Source organism: Haemaphysalis longicornis, unplaced genomic scaffold (genome assembly GCF_048455015.1).
Source record: "Haemaphysalis longicornis isolate Haplotype H1 unplaced genomic scaffold, Haemaphysalis longicornis Haplotype H1 scaffold_10, whole genome shotgun sequence".
Classification (NCBI taxonomy): domain Eukaryota; kingdom Metazoa; phylum Arthropoda; class Arachnida; order Ixodida; family Ixodidae; genus Haemaphysalis; species Haemaphysalis longicornis.
In genome coordinates this window covers 3,132,114-3,156,964 of record NW_027526204.1, presented here as the reverse complement: position 1 = coordinate 3,156,964, position 24,851 = coordinate 3,132,114, and the positions used below count along the sequence as shown (strand labels likewise).

General features: G+C 46.6%; 1 protein-coding gene and 2 long non-coding RNA genes across 4 annotated transcripts in view; 1 reads left to right on the top strand and 2 right to left on the bottom strand.

The window, feature by feature from the left end:
- The window catches only part of LOC144158126 (protein arginine N-methyltransferase 7-like), an 86,145-nt gene extending 78,836 nt beyond the window's left edge, over positions 1-7,309 (bottom strand). The window contains exons 1-4 of one of the 2 annotated variants that reach the window (XM_077688780.1): positions 6,962-7,309; positions 6,863-6,899; positions 6,546-6,695; positions 1,252-1,360 (exon numbers count right to left, since the gene is read on the bottom strand). In XM_077688780.1, coding sequence (XP_077544906.1) covers positions 1,252-1,360; positions 6,546-6,695; positions 6,863-6,899; positions 6,962-7,143 — 478 coding nt within the window. In that variant the 5' untranslated portion in view covers positions 7,144-7,309. The remainder of the gene's footprint in view (positions 1-1,251; positions 1,361-6,545; positions 6,696-6,862; positions 6,900-6,961) is intronic. The other variant, XM_077688779.1, reaches the window with a different exon arrangement.
- Positions 7,310-16,268: 8,959 nt separating this feature from the next.
- Positions 16,269-19,401, top strand: LOC144158125 (uncharacterized). Its single transcript, XR_013319947.1, has 2 exons — positions 16,269-16,380; positions 19,252-19,401. It is a non-coding gene; the product is annotated as an uncharacterized LOC144158125 (long non-coding RNA).
- A 2,079-nt stretch (positions 19,402-21,480) lies between these two features.
- Positions 21,481-24,533, bottom strand: LOC144158124 (uncharacterized). Its single transcript, XR_013319946.1, has 2 exons — positions 24,301-24,533; positions 21,481-22,045 (listed from the first exon to the last, which is right to left on the bottom strand). It is a non-coding gene; the product is annotated as an uncharacterized LOC144158124 (long non-coding RNA).
- Between the last annotated feature and the right edge of the window lie 318 nt (positions 24,534-24,851).

Here is a 24,851-nt window from a genome sequence, read left to right as displayed (position 1 = left end):
TTTGGGAGAGGGTCAGAGAGGGCATGCTTACGCATTTATCTTTTAGGCGGGCAATTTTGGCAGCTTCAATTATTTCTCTGGTGGTCTGGAAAAGCAAGACTAACACTATCATGTTAGTCTTGCTTTTCCTTGTTTTTTTTAACCGTGGTGGTATATATGTGCCCGAGCGGTAAAGAATAAACTGTTGTAAGTCAGCGCTGTGCGTGTCGTCTCCTTCTTCTCGTGTCTGTCAAATTTGCGCTGTTCCCGTCCTTCAACATCATCCCCCACCACCGCCTACAAGCGGCTTTTTTTTATGTTGTGTGAAAGATGAAGCGAGAGACACAAAATGTCAACAGGACCACCCCAAGTAACTCGAGAGGACTGTGAGTTGGGCAAGTTGGTGGATATTCACCAATAGGCCCACAGGATTAGACACCAAAGGGGAGGAAAGGACAGGACTGCGCTGCACTCTCAACTAATTCCTTTTTGTAGAAACACAGCTTACACTATGCACATTTGAGCCACCCATAAGGGCACAAAGACAGTCAAGAATTTGCCTACTTATTTCGCCATTTCAATAAACAGATCACGACCGCACAGTTGTGCCAGTGATCGTGCTCCTTCTGCTATGACTTTGCTCCACAAACGTGCGACCGATGTGCGAATGCAAGCTGTGTTTCTTCAAAAACAGACTAGTTCAGTGCAGTGCTGTCCTATCCATTCCTCCCCTTGTGTGTCTCGTCCTCTAAGCACTGGTCATTCGTGACGAACATTCCGAGCAACATTTGACTGCAAAAGGTGGCGCCGTCAGCACACCCTGCTGCCATCATAAGTGATCAGGGTGCAGCGAATGCTTTGGAGCCTCACTGACAAGCAGAGCGTGGCTCCTGACAGCGCCCAAGTAGACAAGCTGCAAGCGGGCTCAGACAAGGCAATGAATGCCGTTCCTCCAGACTGCGGAGCAGTGCTTTCACCATGCACTCGTGTGGTCCAGGAAACTATAATGTCACGTGTCAGCACATTTACACACACACATGCATCCACAGGCACAAATCTTTACATAGGATACTGCTTCAAATTCCCCTTTAACCATTCCAAATATGAATACAAATGCCCAGTGCGTGCACTTTCTGCAAATGTGATAAACAAAACAGTACCAGTGACGACTTATTTTAGGTTCCTTTTCTTTTTTTTGACTGCCGCCATAAAAATGCCCATTCCTGCGACCTCCCACCTTGTCCCCCACAAGAAAGGCGTCTCTGTTCCCACCTGGTCCGACTGTGACGCCTGTCGACCTCTTTGGAATCAGCCGTATCTTTCCCTCAAGGCCATTGTCCCGGATCACTTCCTTGGCACAGCGCGCAATTGGCACAGACGCCTTCGAAAGAGGAGAAAAGAGGGAAATGCAGGATTCAATGCCTCCTTCAAAGAAACTGCCATCAGCATGGCATACAGTCTTTTCCTGGAGGCTCACCACTCACAACATTATCCGATTAAAGTTAAAAAATTGCTCAATTCTACAAGAGCCAAGGTGCTTCATTCCACACGACAGCCTGGAACTTCCGTGACTAAGTGTGCCCGGCAGTTCCCTGCAGCATCTCGAAAAGACAACATTTGTGTGGGTTCCAGCTTCTTCGAAGACTAGCAGGTGAAATTTTATTCGGAGGCCGAGGTCTAAAGGAACTCAGAACAGAGTACGACTTTGCCGCAATACATTTGCTTTTTTTCGTACCAACCCCTTATTCCTTTTTACTTGTCTAAAGGCCGACTTCTCGACCTTTTCTCAATCGATCTAATCATTCAATCAACTCGCAGCCTAAACTTTACATCAAGTTTACATCACTTCACCTTTTTATCTAATATCCCTAATTGCAGCTATAGGTTGATTGATTGATTGTAGGGTTTAACGCGCCGACGCAACGCAGGCGATGAGGCGCGCCGTAGTGGAGGGCTCCGGATTAATTTTGACCACCTGGGGATCTTTATCGTGCGCCGAAATCTCGTACACACGGGCGTTTTTGCTTTTCGCCTCCATCAGAAAAGCGAATTGCAGCTATAGGGACCAGGCAGCTGGACGGTGGCGCCACCACTCGGCGCTCCCCTCGTTAGTGGAATAAGCTGGTGTGTTGGACTACACAGCCTTCCGTTCTTTTTGCCATGTTTGCTTCGGTGCTTTGAATGTTTTGGTGGTGTTGTGAGTAAACATGTGCGGTGAAATGAAGTCTAGACACATCTAGATGTGTTAGGTTCTTAGATGCAGTAACGGCTATGTAAACTTGTCGGACGCTTCTAAAGTTGGGTACGGGCTATGATGACTTACGAGCGCTTTTTGCAGCAATCTACGCTTGGCTCCACGCATTCTGAGTACGAATCAAACTATCAAACTACTATAATTAGTATTCATTTCTCTTGGATGTACTAACGGCTGCGTAAACTTATTGGACGCTTCTAAGGTTGGGAATGGGCTGTATTGACATGTGCGCTCTTTGCAGCGCTCTGCGTCTGGCTCCGCAATATCCGAGTAGAAATAAAACTATTATTAGTAGTAATCATTTCTACCTCTTTACATTATCTTCACTGGTTTCAATGGCTACGGTTTCCACGCCAGCCTTAAGGGTGGGATACCTCGATACGCGTGCTTTGAGGAGAAAGGTACTTACGAACGAGATCAATTACCATGTGGCCATAAAAACGTCGCAGCAGCTTACACTTTTTGTAACCATGAGCTTTGTGTTTTCGGTTTTCGTGAGTGACAACATAATAGACTGAGAGCTGAAGCAGAACTGCCACGTTTGTAGCGGTCCTTTTACAAAGAGCCAAGGTTGTTCAACCACCCAACAGCCCAAGCTACAAACCATGCCCCCTCCTCTTTAAACCACCTGCGTGAAATAAAGGCTGGCACCGACAGTTAAAAACTGTAGCAGTGTTAACTTAAGCCTGTGTTTTTTATTGCGCAAGTATTCTAGGCTGAGTACATAAAAAATCATGTAATGTCTTGTAAAGAAACCAAAACCATGCCACTGGTTGTCTCAAATAGAGGTGTGTCAGCTGAGTCATCCAGCACATTCCGACACGCTGGAAAAAGTTTCGGTTTCGAGAGGGGTGCATGGGCGGGCAAAATTAAGCAAAAAAAATCATCCAGCCCTCCATCCAGCGACGACCATAGTTGAACGCAAAGCTTGCTTCTGGCGAAATAGAATAGGAAAGGGTCAACGTCACATACGCAGCGATCGAAAGATGGTCAAATTCAAAGCTCAACTAATGAAATTTTAAATCCAGAAGGCAACAAAGGAAACCCGCACAGGAAAGCTTTGCGATAAAGCATCATCGTCGTTAGACGGAGGAGTGCATGATTGTTCAAGCATAGGTGGCAGCTTGTAAAACTTGACCGCAGCATTCAGTTGTGAAACTAAGGGCAGGTTTTTGGAACCGTCCTGTCTCTCATCCTTCAGCCACGCAGGTAGGTACTGTTTTTTGAAAAACCACTAACCAACAAGCCAGCAACCATTTGCAAGTCCTATAAAGCAATGCTTTTCCACAACAAGCAATAACGTTCTACTATCATGCGGTATTTATTCAGTAAACGATTCCCGATGGCTATAGTAAACATATTTCTGTGAAATTAAACACGTTTCTACCGTAGTTATTGAAGTTTCAGAGCGTCGTCTATCATAACTTCTGTTTTGGGGTAAATCTTAGAAGGCACCCCCAACTTTGCCTTTCGCTTGCGCACGACGCCGTTTAGTCATCAGCTGCCAAAGGCCAGAGCCGCAGCATTCCCAGATTGGCTGCACAAACCGGCTTTGTAGGAGCATTTAGCTGCACTATATTCCTCGATACACCAAACTGCATGCAGGCATGAAAAATGTGCTCGAAGGAACGCACTTGCACTTCCAGCTTGGCGCATTGAGTGTCGTCTGCTATTTGTAAATACTCAGTATCGGCGCAAATTACACACATGGCATGCCTCGCACTTTCGCCTTCACTTTCAAGATTTACCTACCTGAAAAAAGTCCTTGTGGTTAACTACGCTTTGCAAACCGCACCGCAGCAGATGGACAGAAAGCCATGCACAATTACGCTGCACTGACTGCCACCGGCATTCCACTGACGAGCGGTTCGCCACGGGCGGCGCTGTTGGCTGAAGCGACGGTGGCGCCATACAACGGCCACCGGGTCCCTGTAGCGGAAGCCCGAGCTCTGTCCTATTATCGCAACAAACACGCACAGCTCTTTTAGCATGACACAGCCTACTCAGCCGCACCCTGCCTTTACTCCACACCATGCCCCTATTGAACTTTTCTTTTTATGTGCCACACCTACAAAGGTGAAGAATTGGGTAACAGTGCACCAGGCGTGTTATAACCAACTAGGGTCAGCCCGGTGGTGTCGCAATGTGTGAGAAAGTTCATTGCAAAGAGGAAAATTGAAAGTTATAAATTGGGTTTTACATGCCGGTTTATATGCCTAACCTACCTTTGGGCTATGAAGTGCATTGTACTGGAGGTCTACGATGAGAACCTTTAGCCCCCAGAAGTCTAGACAGAATCTCCACCAGAAAAGCGACCACCCTGGCTGTGATCAAACTCTATCCGCATGCTCAGCAGCCAAGGAGTGACGATAACAGAACCAACTCTGCTGTAAGAACCATCGATGCGAGTCTAACGCTTTCAATGCGTTCTCCTCACCACTTATTCATAAAGGGCCCATGAAGAGACCATACATTGTTTAATTTCAAAGAACTAGGCTTCAGTCTGTCACACAGTTCAATTACAGCCACTAAAGACGTTTTGAACAAAAAAAAATGCAAGAAATATTGAAACATTGATAACACACCATTACCAGTGCGTCAACTGCCTGTTAGCCTTCAACTGATGCAATCAAACAGAATTAGAGGCCCCCTCAGGTGACTTCGTGCTGGTTTAGGTCACCACCCGCCAATCACACAAGCAAGATTCTGTAATGTAGAAAAATGGCTAGGAAGTCCCCACTGCACCACACAATTTCCTTAATATCTCCATTATTTGTTGGGAGCTTGTGATAGAATTTGTGCCACTGTTGTAAGGACAAAGCAGTCTCGTTCAGAACCAGGCTGGTACTTCATGGTCTTCATGGCCCAGGGGCGAAAGACAAAGTGGAAATGAAGACAAAATGGATGGCCTTTTGTCTCCACTTTGTGACTCCGTTCGGTTTTTCCCCCTGTTTGGCCAAAATTTCTGAACGCGAGTTTTAAAAACAGCATCTGCCTAAGTGCATAGCTTCTGCTACTGGCTGTCTTGCACACTATCTTCTGTATTTAGTGTGCGCTGCCTTGGTTTTTGATTTCCCCACGAATTTTGCTGCTATGCCTCAAGACAGCTCATAGACAGACACGCCTGACAAGCTGGTTTTGTGTGGGTGCCAACCACAACGTCCCCAAACACTGAAACACACCTGTGGCCAACCCACATCGAGCATCACCTGACCACTACAAGCAAAAATCGCTAAAACGGATCCCCCGCACAGAACAGCTAAATGAGGTCCCGAGTTTTGTTCAGCTCCTTTCACACTGCAGCCTCACTATGGTTATGCAGTATTTAGCAAAGACAATATTCCTAAGCAACATTTTCTTTACTAGACTGCACGAAATGTAGCATATTACTAATAACTCAGCCTTGACCTGAGTTTCATGTTAACCAAAAGGTGGTAGATTGATTTTAGGGTTTCACGCAGGCGATGAGGCACACCGTAGTGGACACCGTAGCGGAGGGCTCCAGATTAATTTTGGCCAACCACAAGGTTACGGCAGCATGGACAATTGGGCTACTTGGTTTCGCAGCATTTGCAACATAGGGACGTGTCGTCTCTCTGTGTGTTGTGAGTCCCTCACAGTCCCTGTGTTGTGAGCGCTTTGAACACTAAGATGAACCACAACGTAGTTCGAACCTCTGCATAATGCTGACGATCTGAAAGCAATGCTTGGAGAACCTGAGTCAGCGGTCCTGCTGACAGGGTACAAACGCAGACACCTGTCAACATAAATGCAGGCAGAGTTTGCGGTACCAACACAACAGTTGTTGGCATTAGCCACGACGTCACAGCACAACAAAGCCAAAACAAGAGCACAACCAAAAGGCCTCCCAAAGACAGAAGCCCTGAGAAAGGAGCACGTGCTGTCCTTCCAGGATTAGAATGGGAGACAGAAAACTGCGGCACAGCTGACTGAGTCATTATTCCCTCATCACAAGATTGCCAAAATTGCCAGAGCAGGACCAGGAAAGGGATGAGAACAACGGCTCGTAAGCCACATCACACCGTCATCAGAATGGAGTTTCTTTTTCACCCCTTCTGTAAAGCCCACGAGTTCGTCAGAACAAACTGGCACGGCCAACAAATACTGCTCTCATGGCTGCGTCCTTTAGTCAATATCAGCGTGTTCAGTGAAGCAACGCAAACACCACAGCCTAGGTCGGTCATCTGTTTGCCGGTGCTTGTGATATATCACTAAGGCCGCAGCGCGCACTTAATTCTCAACCGGGAAGTGCACTTTGCGGCGGCAATCTTATCAGGCAACCGAGGCATACCTCGCAAGCGTACACCGTGTCGGCGCCGTGCTTCGCTGCCATCATGGCCAGTAGGCCGGTGCCGGTACCGATGTCCAAAACCTTGGCCTTTTCTCCTCGACTTCGGACGGCGTCTATGGCCTCAGTCAGGGCCCTGCGATAGAGTTGGTTCTGGAAGGCGAAACATACCGGCTGTCAGTAACGGAAGAGGTGACAGCCGCGGTTCCTGTCGACAAGCACCACGTGCAATGCTGCGAAAGCAACTGTCACTCGATGCGAAACGCATACGCGCACTGGAACAGCACGAGTGCAGAGGCGAAAATGGAGATGCGAGTTACCCGCTCTGCGTCGTGAAGCATGTCGGCAAAGGCGCTCCTGAAACAACAGGAAACGCGGCGTTACATCCGAGCGTACGTTTGAACGCGGATCGAACACACCTCGCGACGTCCTGGTGCCAGTCGTAGATCTCCGAAAGCGGCTGCTCTCCGTATTCACCGGTCATGAAATTCAGCTCGGGACCGATGGCGCTCATCACGGAAACCGGCCCTGAAGGCGTTACGCGCACATCGGGGAACTTCAGCGTCGGGACTTGGGAACCCATCCTACTTTGAGAAAGCATTGCAAGCGACGCGCCTATGAGCACGCACGTGGGTCTACACTAGCGATGCAACAAACACTGGGCCAACAAACGCGAAACGCGAGACAAAACAAGACCTTGCGAAGCCACTTATAGCCACTAAGGGGCTATTCTGACTTTTCATGTTATTCATAAAGTTCACCGTTAATAATAATAATAATAATAATAATATTTATTAGTCAAACAGAAATCATGTACATAATCAGGCCTACCTAAGCCGCAACGGGCTTGTCAGGCAGAGCCTGGCAGGCGACAAGCGTTAAAAAAAATTATGGCTGCGTCTGCTGCAACCCGGGGCTTCCGAGCCGATTCCCCCCGAACTGGCTGCTGCGCCCCACGGAAGTGACGTACGTCAACAAAAAAATTGCGTAACTGCATTACACTGCAATTACTTCAATAGTATTGCATATATTTTTGGCAGTGACACACTAATATTACAATATCAAGATTTATTTTTAGCCTGAGTTTATTGTCTTTTAATATGACGTCACCTAGTCACCGTGACGTCATAGACATGCTTTGTAGATGTTTGCATTATATTTTTCTCTGCGAAACTCGAGTTTGTTATTGTTTTTGACACTCGCGTAGAAGAAAGTTGTGCAAACAAAGCACTTTTTATAGATTTACCACGGGTTTTACGGATGACCAACGGACGAGCGGCGTGGAGAAGAGGCCGAATTCCATCGAAGAGCGAATTTCGGCCCCGTATTGGCATACGTACGGGTAGAGTTCACTCTAGTACGGGCTTGTCTGTTCCGAGTTTGTTCCGTTCCATGGTTCCGTTGGCCTATTTCAAATATTCCGGCTTCGCGCGGTGCCGAGGCAAGCGAGAATGTTACGAGCGTCGGCGTTGTGTGGAGTCGCTCACGAGTGGTGCGGTGCTGCGCTGTGTTTTCGTTTCATATGAGGTGTTCAGCTCCAAGCCTGTGTCACCGCGCTTGTATCTTCTGCAGTAATTCACAGTCTTCAAAGTCCGATGACTATTCGTGGCAGCAACGCGAAGTGCTGGTCAGCGCTTGCGCAGAGCACAATGTTTTCATATCAAATACGTACGTATCAGAACCAAATGTTGCCCCAAAATGTGCAGTAAAGTACGAAGCACCGTGTTGCCTTCAAAACGTGACCGATGTGTGTGGTGCTTCATAATTTTCCAGAGGTTTGTTTGTGTGAAGCTGCTGGGGCCGCAGTCATCGATGCTATCATCACAGTCATCGTTATACACGGTGTTGTGTCGGTATCACAACGCGAGGCAAATACTTTGATACTGCTCCGTACTCGACTTGCAAGTGTCCAGATTCGTGTCGCTGCAGGAGTGTATACGTGAATAATCTAGAGCCACATCAGTTAGCTATGGTGCGTCGCAGTGACAGCGAGTTTTCGTTCGTTCGCTTCAACTTGCCGTGATCCCTGTCGTTACAAGCGTGGCCAAAAAATGCGCCGGGTATCTGTCGTGAGTTACTGTGGCATTTTCCGTGTGTGTTGTGTTCGTGTGCTCCAAAATTTACGATGTCGCCAAACGTACGTGATCGTGCCCATTTATGACAGGCTAGGTGATGCGTCAGTGGCTTCAGCAATAACAGATGCTACGTGCTGTGTTGAACTGTTATATCTACATTCTAAGCATACCATCTAGGTGACTCTGCGTAGTTGTTGTTTCTATTTGATCTAACCTCAGTTGCCTTGTTCATCTTTTTTGCAGGGTATTTTTATTTACGTGTGCACGCAGCATATTAGCACTAAATCAACCTTACACACTTACCTGTACATGCCATAACCCTCTTTGCAATCACGTGTGCATGTGATACTGTTACCCTGCAGTATTTCGTCAGCTACTGTGCATGCTAGCAAAGATTGTTTGCATGTCGTTCTGAACCATTGCTAATAGCCTGAATTTCCTTTAGTATTACTAGCATACCTTTTTCTTTCTCACCTGCTGGCTTTGTGTTGCTTTTAAAAGGAACGAATGATTTAACGCTGTGTATAAAGTTATGTCGGACAAACTTGTAAAAAACAATACACGGGATATACCTGCTAAATTTCTCAATGGCACAAAGCACGTACACTGATCGCACAGGCTAAAAGTATGTCTGACGTGCTCCACACTCTTCGTCTGCCCCTCAACGCAGTCATGCTTGATTTTTACCCAACCGGCAAAACCACTTCTGCTCACTGACGAGCCAGGGTCACTGTCACGCCCACTTCGCAACATATGGTGAAAGCAGTCTGTTCTGATTTTTACCCAACAAACCAAACCACTTCCACTCACTGACTAGCCGTGTGGAGTCACTGTTAATAATTAATCGTTACTAATAATTAAAAAAATCCAGATGTAACTGTAGCGATGGTGAAGGCGGTAGTGAAAGTCCGGGGTGGGCGACTGACGGCACTTGTGGGTTTCAGTGCATTTGGACTAAGAACGGCTCTCACGGGGTGGAAGCCCTAACATCCTTCTGCTCGCAAATCCATAAAATATTTCTCTGTCTCGTTGTTTAATGCAATGCATAGTTGAGGCCATTGAAAAGCACCATCAGAGAAACATGAGACAGCGTTGCTTTTGCCTCCGTGGAATGAACCAAGGTGGACCCGCTAGGTATATCTGCATCTAAGCATACATTGGGTGCTACTGCGCAGCCGACTGGTACCCGTTGCCAAACCTGCTTCCCACACAACAACACAAACACATGCCTGTTGCATGCGGCCTGTGCGCATTTTGTTTGTCTGCGTGGAATGGAATGGCTGTGCCAGCAGGAAATAATTCATGAAGCACTGCAGGGCAGTGCAACAGTCGCCAGAAAAAATTACCATCGGCAGACTCGCATACTTGAATGGCAACTGGCAGGCTCCATGGTTCAACACAGTGGTTATTCCAGTGTGCCACCAATGCAACAAGTCTCTCCATAGTATCAGGAGATTCGAATATAGGTTAACAAGGGCGGTGTGACAACTGTCGCCGTGCTGAAAAATGCCACAACAGGGCTGTATTGAGCACAGATTTTTGTTGCCACTCCCATCCCACCGAGTTGTGCCAGCTTCCAAGTTTACCCCGTATCATTTCAAATTAACTGACGTTTGCTGGTGTTTGATTGATAGATGCAAGCACCAGTAAAGTGTGTCTGTCATCTTTAGCACTAAAATCATGTTCTCAAGGGGAAACCGAGTTTAACGAGGTTGCGGACATGAAAGCTGGCAGTGCTCATGGGGGTCGTAGCAGAAAAGTTGCAGCATGGCGTCGTGCTGTTTTTGCTATGGTGATGTTATAAAGCGCATGGTATTTATATGGGTCATACGTTTCAAACAAGGCACTAGCTGGAAGTCGTTGCTGTCTCTTCCCTTTGTTACACTTTGTAGTCGTGCGCTTTGTTTGAAAAAATTATTAGAAACTAGCTAGTGTAATTACAATTATAGAACTAATTTTCTGTCAAGGAAATGCTGCCTTGTGCCGGCTAAAGGATATACACTGTTTTGGCTACACACATCATAAGACAAGATAGCAACGCAATACTCTACAGAGCCCGTGCACAAGCTGCTGCCTTGCATTGGTCTGACCCACAGAATTGACAGGAACAGCTCCCCAGGACTGATCCCGAGCAAAGGTTCTGGCTCGCTCATTCCCCTCAACTTCACAGAAGTCAATGAAACCTTGTTACACAGGCTGTGGCTTAAAGTAGCATTGACCTGAAAGTATCTGCACACAATCGGACGCGAGGACAGCCCGGACTGCCTTCTGTGTAAGGCTGTACAGAGACAATTGATCATTTGCATAGTTTTTGACCAAGGTATACTAGTGGGTGAAAAGACCTTGAAGCAGCCTTACTACACTTGAATGCTTACCCTCTGTCTGAACGAAAGATTTTTGGCACGTGGGCTGACACGAAGAAGCAAGATCGAGCTGTCAAATCGCTGCTTGACCTGTCAGGACTCTTGGGTCTATGTAATGAAATTTCACAAACTGCGGAACTTTTTTTTATGGTCGGTAAATAAGTTATGTGAATTATGCAGTGATTAGTCTGTTTCTGCGCCCTATACATGCTTTAAGTGTACAAAGTTCATTGGTTGATTTCACTGTCATTTCTCATACCCTCAGTATTCAGTACCTTCCTTGCCCCAGTGGGATTTAAGTAGCAGGCCCAAGTTCAGTTTCTCAGGCTGGCCTCTTCTCCTTTCAAAAATATTTTACTATCTCTACCTCTCTCTTGCCAGCATGCCAGGTGCTTGTAACGGTTTACTAGGATTCGCAACGGTCACCATACGATAAAAATTTCTTATGACTACTTTCATTGCTGAAGTTCACTGCACTCAGTGTACTAGGGTGTTTGGCGAACAATAGTAATTGTGACTGCAGACAGCCTACAGTTCTTAAAGCCCACATCGAAATCCTGCCACAGACTCGTTCTTGCCTTCACTTCGATAAGGCTGTCACAAATGGGTTGATCAGCCGAACATGCTGGAAGGGATGTTTTTCTACACTCTGAATTAATGTTTGATCATTGTGCATACATTAAAGCATTTTTGCTGGTTCTTCCTTTTTATCTCTTGACACCCAGTGCAACCAATCGGCTGGTAAAAGCTGTGGCTTGTTTCCAGTGGTGCATTCTGCTTGTTGCCAAAGCCAACTGCAGAAAAGTTCTTCAGCCATAATGCAGTGCTGGCGATTGTCTTTTGTGGGCTATAAAAGCAAAATGTACTGGTTGTTGGTCAAATAAAGTGAGCCAATTTTAAATGTTTCTTCCCAATGCCGGATGTGTTTTCTTGGAGGTTGTGTGTTTGCTAGTAGTCCTTTTGGGAACAGTTGGCCATGAGACTAATCAGCATTTGAAGGTTCATGGGGCAGGTACAACTTGTACAGATGGTGAGCGAAGGGATATAACTATTACATTTCCGATTTTCTTGCAACATGTCACTAGCATACAACAATTAGAATTTATAATTTAGCTGCAGTTCTTTTTTACGACAATACTGCTATTGTGCCCATTATAAAATGAATAATAATTACGACCAGCCGCCATACGTTCCTGGCCGTAATGTGTGCGGCGTCATCAGAAAACATAATGTCATAGTTACTCCCGCCGTTTACCGCGCACCTGTGCACGCGTTTTGCAATGAGCGTGCGGCATCAACCTGGCTTGCCCGTGGTGCTCGGAAAAATACCAGGGAAACAGTCACGTACGTCTGCGCCACATGGATGAGCACAAGACACCTCGCAGACGCCCAGCTCGCGAAACCGGTTCTACCGCGTGCCGACGCATTTCACTTTAGGAGGAATAGGAAAGCCTGCGGACAAAGCAATCCGGGTCAGCCAGTCATTCATGCGGAAGATGGACATGACGATGACTACTACTGCCACAGTGAGAAGCGACGACGGAACACGTAAATAAACAAATTTCGCAATACGTGTCATTCAGTGCTTCAGGAAGATCTAAAAAGAAATCCTCCAGCTCGCCTTGCGACACTTAGCGCAAGTTTCGCCAGTTTTAAAGACGAAGGTGTAACATCAAACGCGAAAACTGACCGTACATATACGTGGCGTCGGCGGGGCCACCGCTGTATGGACTGGTGTACTTGAACTCATTTCGCCAGAGCAGCAGCCAAATCCTCTCACTACGGCGCTAAACCGGCACCTTGGCAGAATGGAACCTTGCTGCCACGTGCTGCCAGCTGCAGGTGCACGTGGCAGCACGTATACGCGTAAACGGATGCGCACACACAGCTCTGACTGCGGGGGAACTTCAGAGTGATGAGCATCCAGTCTGCTTGTCAGAAAACGAAGGCCTGTACGCTTCTTTCTTTTTGGGCAACAAACGTCACATGGTTGGCCGGTTCTTCATCACTTGCAGTGGTAGGCTGTTGGACAGCTGCTGCTATGACCAGAAGCAACATGCGCACTACATACATGACGTTTGTATACAAATTATGTGCAACAACGCTTTTATAAATTTGGTGTTGACAGGAGCTGTGGGCACAGTTTATGTGGGAGAATATTGTTGGCGCTACATTTGCTGCCCTTACCAGCGTGTGGTACAGCGCTGTGCTCTCGCTGTTTATTAGTTACCAGCACAATTTTTACAACGGTGTGTGAAGTTGGTGAAATGAAGTGCAGTGTATCTCCTGGATTGGTCGTTGCTTCCTGCTTCGGCGTGATTCTTTCTAGGCCATCACTAACAAGGGTGGAAAAGTTGTGCTTCTGCCAGAAGCCAAATTTTTTGACACTTTGTGATGTAGCACTGCAGTGTACCTTGTAACTTTGGAAGCTCGGAAAAGTTGGTACAACATGACCAAATATACAGAGTTGTAGGCACGACGAAAAGAGGCATTTAACACGCGTTTACTCCAAACATCTTTTTGTCACATTCAGGCCTCTTTTGTCCCAGCTGTGCTGATTTCACTCCCCAAAATAAGGCACCTGCTGGTCTTTTTATGCACAGAAAGTATGGTGAGGTTTCAAAACATTTCAGGCTGCTGCGCCAAAACTATACGGACAAAAACGCTGGTGTTCAGCGGCGCGTACTAGAGTGCACCAGAGTGGAAGATCAAGTGCACTGGGCACCAGTAATCTAGACCCAAGAGAACTCTTGTCAAATGAGGGCCTTCAAAGGTATTCCTTCGGCCTATTCTTCTCCCCACAAAAGCCACAGATTCTATGATCTAAATGGGAGCGCAAGCAGCCTTCGTGCAACGACCTTTGCTGGCAGAGTCTTCAGCCAGTGCCCACGTTTGAGGACACAGACCCATTCTTCCCTATTGAGCCACAGCAGATCAAACCTGATGGCGTGAGATGGGGCACGCACACACCTTCCAAAATAAAAATAAAGAAAGAAGTGCGGTTACAGAAGCCGGCGAATTTAAACGTGCAACACAATCCTCCGAATCCTCCACTCGGAGTGGTTTTGCCTTGCCCGCAGGTGCGCTGTACGTAGATAATACAACACCGAACGACAGCCGATGTACCAAAGAGGAGAGTTATCAGCCTGCGCTTACGGTGCGTACAAAAAGCGCGTGCTTTTCATCGTAAACAATGAAAAGCACAGCCGACCTAAACATGAGTGCCGGCACGGCCGCTTTGCACGGCCGGCATGGTACTTCGTACTAGTTTCGGTGATCAACAACGACGACCAAATCCAAGAAATAATAACAAAAAACAGGTGACGTCACTTCCGTGGGGCGCTCCAGCCAGCCCCGATCGGGCGAGGCTGGAGCGCCCCGGGGGAAAGAATCCCCGGGGTGCAGCAGCCTTTGCCAAAAATTATATATGTTACAGTACGCAGTACCATAGAGTTTCATACAAATAACTAGAGGGGAAACTGGCGCTAGTGTCAACGTGAACATGGCAGCGGCGCTTACGCTTCAATGGGAATGATGGGTAGTTTTGGAACCGGATTGCGTAGGATAGAAACGGGCTTGTGGCTGCGCAAAATGTGTTTTTTTGACAAAAAAGCTCTTATTGCCCGGTTCTCCGTTTGCAAATTACATGGCAAACAAGAAATTTAGTGACGAAAAACCGGTTTTGTACGAAAAAAACAGCGCGTTTAAATAAAAAGCAGACGCGGAGTCGAGGAGGTTTGTGGAGCAGGTTTGCCATTTTCCGCCAACTACAGCAGGACGCGGACTTCTTTAATAACCACTTGTAAAAGTTTCGGCGCTGGTGGTTTGTAATAGTAAGAGAAGTTTTGTGCTCATAAAAAAAAAAGAAACCGATTACCTTTGGAGAAGTTATTCTTGCCTGAATTAGTGACATCCATCAAGCTGCGTTCCTATCAGCCGCCGGTGCTGCTGTTCTACCATGTTCAACGCCGTAGGAGCCGGCGTTCGCACGAAAGGTGTGGCTGTTCCAAGCGATTCGCAACCGTCGTCAGTTTTGACATGAGCAGCGGACCGAATGAGCAGCGCCGCAACTCCTAATTAGCAGACAACTTCGCCGCACAGAGCGCCGTCATTTGTGTTTTCGTGCTCGCTGTGCGGCAGTGAATTGATAATCCACCCAATTCGCAACTCTGGTTATAAAACATTCCACTCAGGGCGGCGTCAGTGCAACAGGAGGCATGCAGTTCAAGGAGAAACGTATTTTTGATCGCTTATTCCAACACCCCGCGTAGGCAAATGCGTTCATGTAAATCCAAAACGAAAACGAAACTGCCTGCAATCCATAGCAAGTTCCACGAGCCATCGAGCGCCAATCCGAATCCACAACTACCCATCACGCCCATTGAGGCGTACGATTGCAGCGCCAGTTTCCCCTCTAGTTGTATTGTAAGAAACTCTATGCGCAGTACCAACCAAGAACAGATAACCATGCGGTATCCCCGAAATCTCTGGAAAGCACTAGCGCATGCGCCTCAAAGCCTTTTTCAGTTTATATTTCGAAGCATGCGCAAAAAAGTCAGATGGCAAAGTGTTAAATATAGCTGGCACATAATAACCGCGTGTTCTTTTCCCGTACCTTGTGGAACAACGAGGAATTGCGTATCGTTGCTTCGGTCTCAGGGACCGAGCAGGAGTGTAACACGTTTTGAATGTATTAATCCAAAAATGTTTTAAGATAACGGTTTCATTTAGGAGCGAGGTAAAATCGGGCAACATCAAGGTTTTGAATACATTGTCATCTATCTCCATACACAAGTCATATGCAATGGTACGCAGCAAAAAACGCAAAATGGAATTGACTCGCTCTATCCTACGTAAAGAACAGTGACCATATACTGTAATACCGTACCTAAGCACACTATAACAAAGGGAATGTACAATGACTTTTCGCAGCGAAAATGGAATAAATGTTCTTAATTTGTACAACAAAGATGATACGGCACGAATTTTTTTACATACATAGGCCAAGTGAGAATTCCATTACTCATTCCAATAAATTCCAATAAATTCCAATAAATTACTCATTCTTAAAATAGCTGCATTTATGTCGTCGCCAATGAGAAGAAGTTTTTTGCGAACACCTGGCACCATGGAGAAATGCCTGGCACGCTCATACACACGAGAGCTTCGCCGCTGCGACATTCCACAATAAAACACAATAAAAACAACGTAGTCTACTCTCGCTACCAGACCACTGCTCGGTCGTGATCTCTGCGCCCTCAAGCGTACTTTTTTGTTTTCTTTTTCTTTTTTTTTTTTGCCTCTCGAATCGGCGTGATGGCGGCTGTGTTGTAGCGTAGGTGCGGTCGTCGTTTTTCAGCAGCGGCCGGTTAACCAACGGATCGCCAGCGATGCGACATGGTGAGTGTGGTGAAATACATACGACCAGTTTGTTACGATTCAATGCTTTTAATACCTCTACGCTTCCTTCTTTGCTGTCCCGCCCCGAGACTGTTGTCGCGAGGTTTCACACTCAATCGAAGAGCCCCAATAATATTCCATGTCCTGCTTCTTCCGCACAATGCATCACATTCGTTGTGGTGTTGGTCAAGGGTGGCGAATACGGTCATCCGGCAATGGGGACAGGTGGAGATCCCGTTGGGTAAATCCATTTTCTAGTGATGTGGGGTGTGAGAGCTGCGTTGGCCCTAGCTTTGTTGACGAATACTTCCGCAGAGCGAGGCATCGGGGGAGCCAGAGCCAGGTAGCCAGGAGGGGTAACGGAAGAAAGACGGCACTTCTGTGCCTGGCGTGCGTGATCAAAAAAACAATTCACAATTACTGCTTTTTTTTTTTTTTTTTTTGAAACTTACCCACATATTCAGGGCTGTTCTGCACAGCTCTGGTGTAATGTGGAAAAGCCATCAATGCCAGTGGTGTAACTCTTCCTATTGCTGGATTCCTCACCATCTTCGAAACCCAGCCGAAGCAGCAGCCATTGCATTGGTTCTTCCTCCTGTATTAGCGTACTCACAAACTTGCAGGCGGCATGCGGGTGCTTTTCCTTGGGACTTTCACAGCGACCATTTCCTTTCAGTGGCCCTAGACTGTCATTGTCCCTGCCCATGCATCTCTTCATTGGAATAATGTGGCACGTGCTCTGTGACCTTGCATTCAAGGCATTTACACCCTGCTCCAAGACTGTCCCATCCTGTACCTTTTCTCCAAGCTAAGAATGTTTACCTCTGCCGGGCCTCCCACCCCCCCACTCTTTTTCCATGGCAGATGGGTGCATCTAAAACGATCGTTAAACCCACGCTCACTATCACCACCTTTGCGCAAACTTCACAGGATTTCATCTAACACAACAATTGCTGTTACTACCTCAATACCCCCTCACACTACACCCCACCTGGCATGGCTCTCCCACAAACTCCCTCTCTCCCCCTCCTCAAAGCAGTGGAAGGGCTTGCTGCACAGCAACTTGCTCAGACAGTGAGTTGATGATCTCCCAGGGCAGTACAGCTGTGAATGCACGCAGCCTACCACCTATGGGACTGGAATAACCACCCTCTGCTTCTTTTTCTGTTTCCCCTTCCCCTTATTTTAATAAATGTTTTCAACAATGCTGCAAATGTGCTTGCAACTTAGCAATAGAGTAAACACTAATTATGCAGTGTTAAAATTTGCAAACTACCCTTACCAAAATAATTTTTTCTTAAAGGCCAACTGCACTAAAATTTCAACCTCTTGAAAACGATATTCCTGTATGGTCTTCTGAAAAAAGAAAGTGAGATGAAAACACAACAGCTGAAATGCTTGCGTGGAAGCCGCAAGCGGTCAGCAAAAATCGTCGATTTTGAAACCAAAATCGAGAAGAGCGCAGCCATTGGAGTGATGTTGCGGCTGTCCAGCGCGCAAGTTCTGCGTGCGCATGGGGCAGCAAATAGGTGAAGTGTTCACAGCAGAGCTCGACTGGTTCTCCAGTTGCGTGGCTGGCTGGAGAAAGAAGCCCCGTCGGCTGGAGCATAACAGGCGCGTCATGGCTGTTTGTGATGCGCTGCCAGGTGTAGCGTGGTCTGACGCGGAGCTTTCTTCCGACTGATTAACAAAGCGTTTCGCGGGGCCACCACTAGTGTCCCAGCTGATTTGGTGGCACCAGCGCCGTCTGTATGATTACTGCCTAACACGTGAGCGAAAAAGTGGCCAAACAGCCACTCTCCTGTTGCTCTCTCCAACCCTTCCCCGCTTTGTAGCCTTCCTTTGTGCTTTCATGTCCGCCCGCCAGCACCGCTTCTCGGAAACTATGCAAAATAGTTTAAAGTTTGTTTAGGGTTCCCCAGGTGGCGCTCCTACGCCTTGTTTTTCACCATGCCTGTCTGTCTTGGTCTGTCCCTGATAAAACCGCCTTTGCCTCGGAGCAAAATCACTTGTGCTGCCGCAGGCTGGTGCCAGCTTTGCGCTCTTATCTACTTGAATCACGGGCCCCGAAATTTTCTGAGTGGGGCATACCCCCCTCTGTCCCCTCCGCATTTCGGTCTTGTTTTCTCCCCGCTGTTCGCACTCCGCATCGGTATGCACTTTTAAAATTGAGGACTGTACTGTAGAGGCGTCCGGACAGTGTGGCGGAACCCTCAGCTGCTTATCCTTTTTTTTTTCTATAATCTTCTAAGCTTTACAAGCACGTGATATTTTTCGAAAGTAATGGTGGAAGCGAGCGTCTGAATGAAAAATGTGCAGGCAATTTTTTCCTCCCTAAATTCTCCAGAGAGAAAAAAACATCCGTTAAATAATGGCTGCACCTTCCTAAAATATAGCTTTTCTGTTCGCTATTTATCTACCTGACAATTAATATGTTCTTACACATATATTTCAGTTCCTCCTCCGTCAGTTATCTTTGGAAAAATGCAGCAAGTATAAAGCGAGCAACATGTTGAACGAGATCCCCAGCACGCCCCAGAACTATCACCCCGTCGCGCCTAAGATGTGACCGAAACGGCTCTTGAAACCCAACAGGCAAGCCGACAGACATGCGTCAAAAGTGGGTGCAGCGTTTGCGACTCCAGAGCAGCGACGTAAGGAGAAATGTCCGCCGGCGCGCACCACATAGCGGATGAGTGGCTGAACTAAGCGTCCCTACCCTTCCTATTGAAAAGCACGCGACGTGTCAAGCAATGTTTATACAGGCGGCGTTGGGTGGTACTTACTACAAATTGATAAATCTGGCCGAGCTGAAATGTGAGTACCGTTGGCCTTTAATGAATAACCCTGACCATTCCTTGATTTTTCCAGGTGCCATTCTGTCACGGGGCATGGTGGACAATTCCCATGGCTGACCATTGATGACAATTACGAGGGAGAAGCTGCGTGGGGGCGAAGCCACCACTGACTCTCTCATGGCCATTTTGTAAATGATGTAAATAGATCGCTCATAACCTTCAACCATGGTTCGTCTTATCTGCTGTGCCACAACATTACAGTTCTTTGCTAAGTTTCGCAGTTGCTACAAATCCTGTTATAGAGCAAACCTTTTATTCACGTTAAAGGGGCCATTAGGACAAAATACCAGTTTCACTCACAACATTGGGTGTACTGCTTGCCAAGCAGCGAATAATGCTTTATTCATTAAGAGATTACACAATTTAAGCCAAAGTTTCAATCTTCTCGCTAAATATGTCTCTTGTGATGTCAGCGATGATGTATCCAGGGCAGGCATTTGAAATGAATGTTCAGCACGTTACCTAGGGCTGCAGCAGATGGGGAAACCTTGCCTTGCATCCGACAAGGATGCAACATCTTGCGGTGACAGGCCTCCGCGTAGGCGACGCAACTGCATACACTACATGGATACATGGGCCTCATCATCATTCTCTCTTGGACTTCATCTGCGACGTGAACATTTTCATGTTCAATTAGCTTTTGTCATCATCAACTCCTACTCCCTCATCTATGCCCTGTGGCAAAATTAATGCCTTATAATTTCATTTCTTCGTTTACCGCTGGTCCTCTAGATGGCGCATGAATACCACTCACAGGGTTCGCACAGGTCCTTGAAAACCTTGAAAACCCTTGAATTTAGAAGTGTCAATTTCAAGGCCTGGAAAGTCCTGAAATTTTTACATGGTCCTTGAAAACCCTTGATTTTTCCGGAGAGAATCAATGGCCCTATCTTTTCACAAGAATTTAAAGTGTTTGTCATGGATATTAGGTGTTAACGAATGTAAAGAAACATTGTAACAGTCAAGTTTCAGTGTATTGCGTGAAATTACAAGTTTGGTGGATTTTCATTATTACAAGGCAACATTGGGAGCAGGCACTTGTCAATCCAATCCGTATCAGGATACAATCCAGTGAAAGCCAGCTTCTGTTCTCTATCTTGCATCTAGTCTGTGCACGCTTGCTCATTGCATGTTTGCTGTGCCTCATACGCTCCATCTACGTTTGCTTTTACGTGCAAATGGTGGACGTGTACATAGTTCATCCTGCCTTGAAGCAACACTTGCTCAATATAATTTCAGCTCGATATAATAAAACAGCCTCAGAAAAACGCAAAGGAAAAAGAAAAACCTGTAAATACGAGTCATGAAATTAAGAAAATAAAGCTGGGGGAGCATTTACGAACCCGTTAGCACCTATCTAAATGTGCACTAATGTGCTTAGGTATTGTGCAATAAAAAACTTTTGCATTGTGTTGGAAAAGTTATAAATAATCCCAGATAAAACATTAGATGGGGACCTTGAAAATGTGTTTTCTGGTCCTTGAAAGTCCTTGAAAACCCTTGAATTTTTGCTTTTGAAGCCTGTACGAACCCTGCACTCAGACCTTAACTCAGGCCCACTGTCCATACTCACTTTGTTTTTGAGCGTATGTGCACCTGGCTTGTATTTCTGGCTTGTCTTTGTTACAGCATGTAGTAATCGTTTCGTGAAATATAGGGTATGCTCAAGAAATAGGGTCATGCAAGACGATGTCGCTTACGCCAATCGGTCAGTGTTGAGAAAACTCCAAAGCGTCATACTGCTGAGCAGCTCTAACAAGCATAGTGTGCACTGTTGTGCACAGCACAACAGTGCACACTGGTACTTTTGTTTATTTTACGTAATTTTTTCAAGTTCCATTGTTCTCCCGATTCTTACTATGATAAAATGAAAAAAAAAAAACTTGTTTTTCAAGCTCATAAGCCCTGCCTAACAACTTGCGCTTGCTTTTGCTGGCCTCAGCCAGTTGCACTGCGTCCCATAATGCGTGCCAGTGTCATACTAATGAGGCAGTCATTCCAATGAACCAAACATTCATTTTTTCTTCATGGACTAACAGGGATTTACTTTTTCGTGGCATTTACAGTGAAACCTCATAAGAACTGAAAGGTAGCTTTGTTATAGGTAGTCTACTAATAGTAACGTTATGAAAACAAATAACTTGCAACTCCTGTTGTATCCCTTACTCCATTATGGCTCATTTTGTTGCCTCGCATGACCTGTTACACTTGCTGAGGAAGTGACATGGCAACACCAAAATGGTCAGAAATGGAAAGACATTTATTCTGCACTTCAGCCAGACAAATGATGACTAGCCGTGGATCACGGCATGTGTAACTTTGCCTATGTAATTTGCTTGTGCACAACTGCTCATCCGTTATACTGCTCCTTGCGCGTCGTTTCAAATTGTGGTAACCGGACAACGGTGGCGGTGGTCAATCCCACGGGATATGTCCCAGGGGAAGACGAAGATGTGGCATCACATGGCCTGGATTAGAACATGGCCAACAGTGCTGGACTAGGTGTGCACAGCGTGACCTGCTGATGATCGGACCTTGGGGGAACGGGACTTCAAGTAAAGGTGCGGTTTTCCAGGGACCCCGTGTCTTTCTTGGGAACCACAGTCAGGTGAAAGGACCCTGGTACTAGAAAATAATGCCCTGCCATTACCTCAATGTGATGAATTTTGATCGGCCCATAAATCTCAAAGAAAAGTTTTCTGGTAACACAGGTAACCATTCAACAGAAGTATTTTGTTAATAAAGCGTACAAATTTATTGCTCCATTTTTCTGCATATCCAAAGATGGCCCAGTGTGTCGCAGTCAGCTGCAAAAGAAGCAAAGTTTCACTTCAGATGATGGTCAGCTGAACTCTGAATTACATGCAGTAGCTACAGGGCCGTACCCAGAGGGGGAGTTTGAACCCCTCCCAATATCGTTTCCAGGCAGCATGTAAGCAATACTTACTGTTGTTTCGGGAAAACTACCTCCTTCCCAAAATCCATACCCCCCCCCAAAAAAAATCTGGCTATGGTCCTGAGTAGCTATAATGGGAATCGCAAGTTGGGTGCCACATGAAGACAGCACCAAAGAATGGTTGATAAACCGGAAGGATAAGCAGTCTAATTTCGGGTTTAACACACCAAATAACACTTTCACCTGCATGCCTACCCTTGTTTACATTACAACTGATTTGCATGACTCAACACTCGCACACACACACACACGCACTACTTCTCAAGCAGCTCTTAGGTGCAGCATCCGGTGGCGAATACTCCAAGCAACAAAAAAAGCTCAGATTTGTTTCTACGAAACGGAAGCCTAATCATGCTGCACCCGGAAAAATGGCCAAGCCAACAATAACTGAGCAGAAGGCTGTAGAAGATGTTCTCCAAGCTGCGGGTGGGTCTGGTGGCCAGCACACAGCATTTGATAACACGTACTAAAGGGAGCACTAGTACCAGAGGCCTTCATACTAAAAAACTGAACCCAAAAATTTCTGCTATGACCAGCAGCACGTTTAATTTATTTGCATGAAAGGAAAACAATGCAAACTTATTTACCTTTTTACGTTATTTTTTCTTCACCTGGTACAATGCTTGAATAATTGCTTGTGCCAAAGCTACACCTTCGCTAAAGGCACACTGTAGTGGAGGGCTCGGGATTAATTTTGACCACCTGGGGATCTTTAGCGTGCACCGAATCTCGACCGTACGGGCGTTTTTGCTTTCCGCCTCCATCCGAAACGCAGCCGCCATGGCCGGGAATCGAACTCGCGTCCTTGGGCTCAGCAGCACAACACCATAGCCACTGCAGTGGGTCCCATGATGCCTGAATGGTTTACCCAATCTCAGCTCCACCCGCTGCAGTCGATCGAGCGATCGGCACAGTAGGGAGGTAGTTTTTATGCCGATTAGCAAACTTCAACAATTAACATAAGACAGGTGTATCGGTGTGTATCACTTGCACCACCAGGCAGAGAAATTGAATTGAAATTCAATTTTGTAGATGGCGCATGGGTTAACGGGTGTCTGAGCGTGCAGAATTAATCACATGTGATTACCCCTTTATTTGTTCTTTCTCTTTCTGCACAGTTTTATTTGTCCTTAGCTTGTTTTTAAAAAGAGTGTCTGTATAATAAACTGCAGTTGTAGTAGCGCACTTGTGTTGTCCTTTCACAGCCCCTGTCCATTTTATTGCCCTCCACTATTCGAGCAATGGAATATCAACTAGGCCAACCCGTCACATTAAATCAGTTTTGGTGAGACTGCCCTTGTACTTTCAAAAATGATAGCCAACTTGAACAGTTTTCCTTTCCCTCTTTGTCACTCCTTTATCCCTAGCTCCTTAACCACCGGTGATATAGTATGTACAGAGAGCAACACACTTATCTATAACACAACTGTCGTACTTCTAGCCTCATCCTTCCTCGCCCGAAAAGAATATAAAGAAAACTACTATGGCATGGCGTTCTTAAATCTTACCGACCACTTTTGGCCTCACAGTTTTTGTAAAAGATTGTTTCCGCCGTTTTCAGAGGCTCGCTGTTACAGACAAGTGTGTGGCACATGCACTGTACTCTGTTTTGTTGTGTGCTGGGTATAGCAACGCCCCAACATTATTTCCGAGTAAGAGCCAAAGGGGTTGCGAAGTCTTTCATCGCGTGACAATCCCTAGGCTTGACTTTGCGAGAATGTGGTTTTAACGTGATGAATGGCGATCGCTATAGCTCATCAATTTTCTTGGTGCAAACATTTTGCTGTAATTAAATGCCAAGGCAGCCAGTTGTCGCATCCGCGTCCCTCCCTACCTAATGTGTGCTGCGTTTTCATTCGTTTGCATTCAGGTTGGGCAACCAGCTTGTCCGCGAAACACCAAAGACTGGCACTATTAACAGCTAATGTCAACGGATTCTAACAGTCACTAGATGCTGCGGTAAATTTACAATGTTCGTCCGTTTAATTTGTCCTCGCGGATCGAGTGTGAAACCTCGCGACAACAGTCTCGGGGCGGGACAGCAAAGAAGGAAGCGTAGAGGTATTAAAAGCATTGAATCGTAACAAACTGGTCGTATGTACTCACCACACTCACCATGTCGCATCGCTGGCGATCCGTTGGTTAACCCGCCGCTGCTGAAAAGCGACGACCGCACATACGCGACAAGAAGCCGCTATGCCGGGAAAGACAAAAAAAAAAAAAGAAAAAAAAATACGCTTGAGGGCGCAGAGATCACCACCGAGCAGTGGTCTGGTAGCGAGAGTAGAGTACGTTGTTTTTATTGTGTTTTATTGTGGAATGTCGCAGCGGCGAAGCTCTCGTCTCATACACTCAGGGCTCCATGTTTGTAATAGCATCCTCGATTAACCGCACCGGTGCACACCGGGGCACACCGGTGCGCCTTTTCATCCTCGATAAACCGCACCGGTGTGCACCGTCCGTCCTCGATAAACCGGGGTGCACCGTCGCGGGGCAATTTTTGGTTGCACCGCCGCGCACCGAGAGAGTCGACGGTGCGCCGGCGTGCAGTCCCGAGATGCATCGCGGACGATGCCGGCGAAGACCTGACGTTCAGGAACGGTGGACGAGCACTACTGCGCATGCGCCAACTAGACATCAAAAAACAAGGAAAGCGA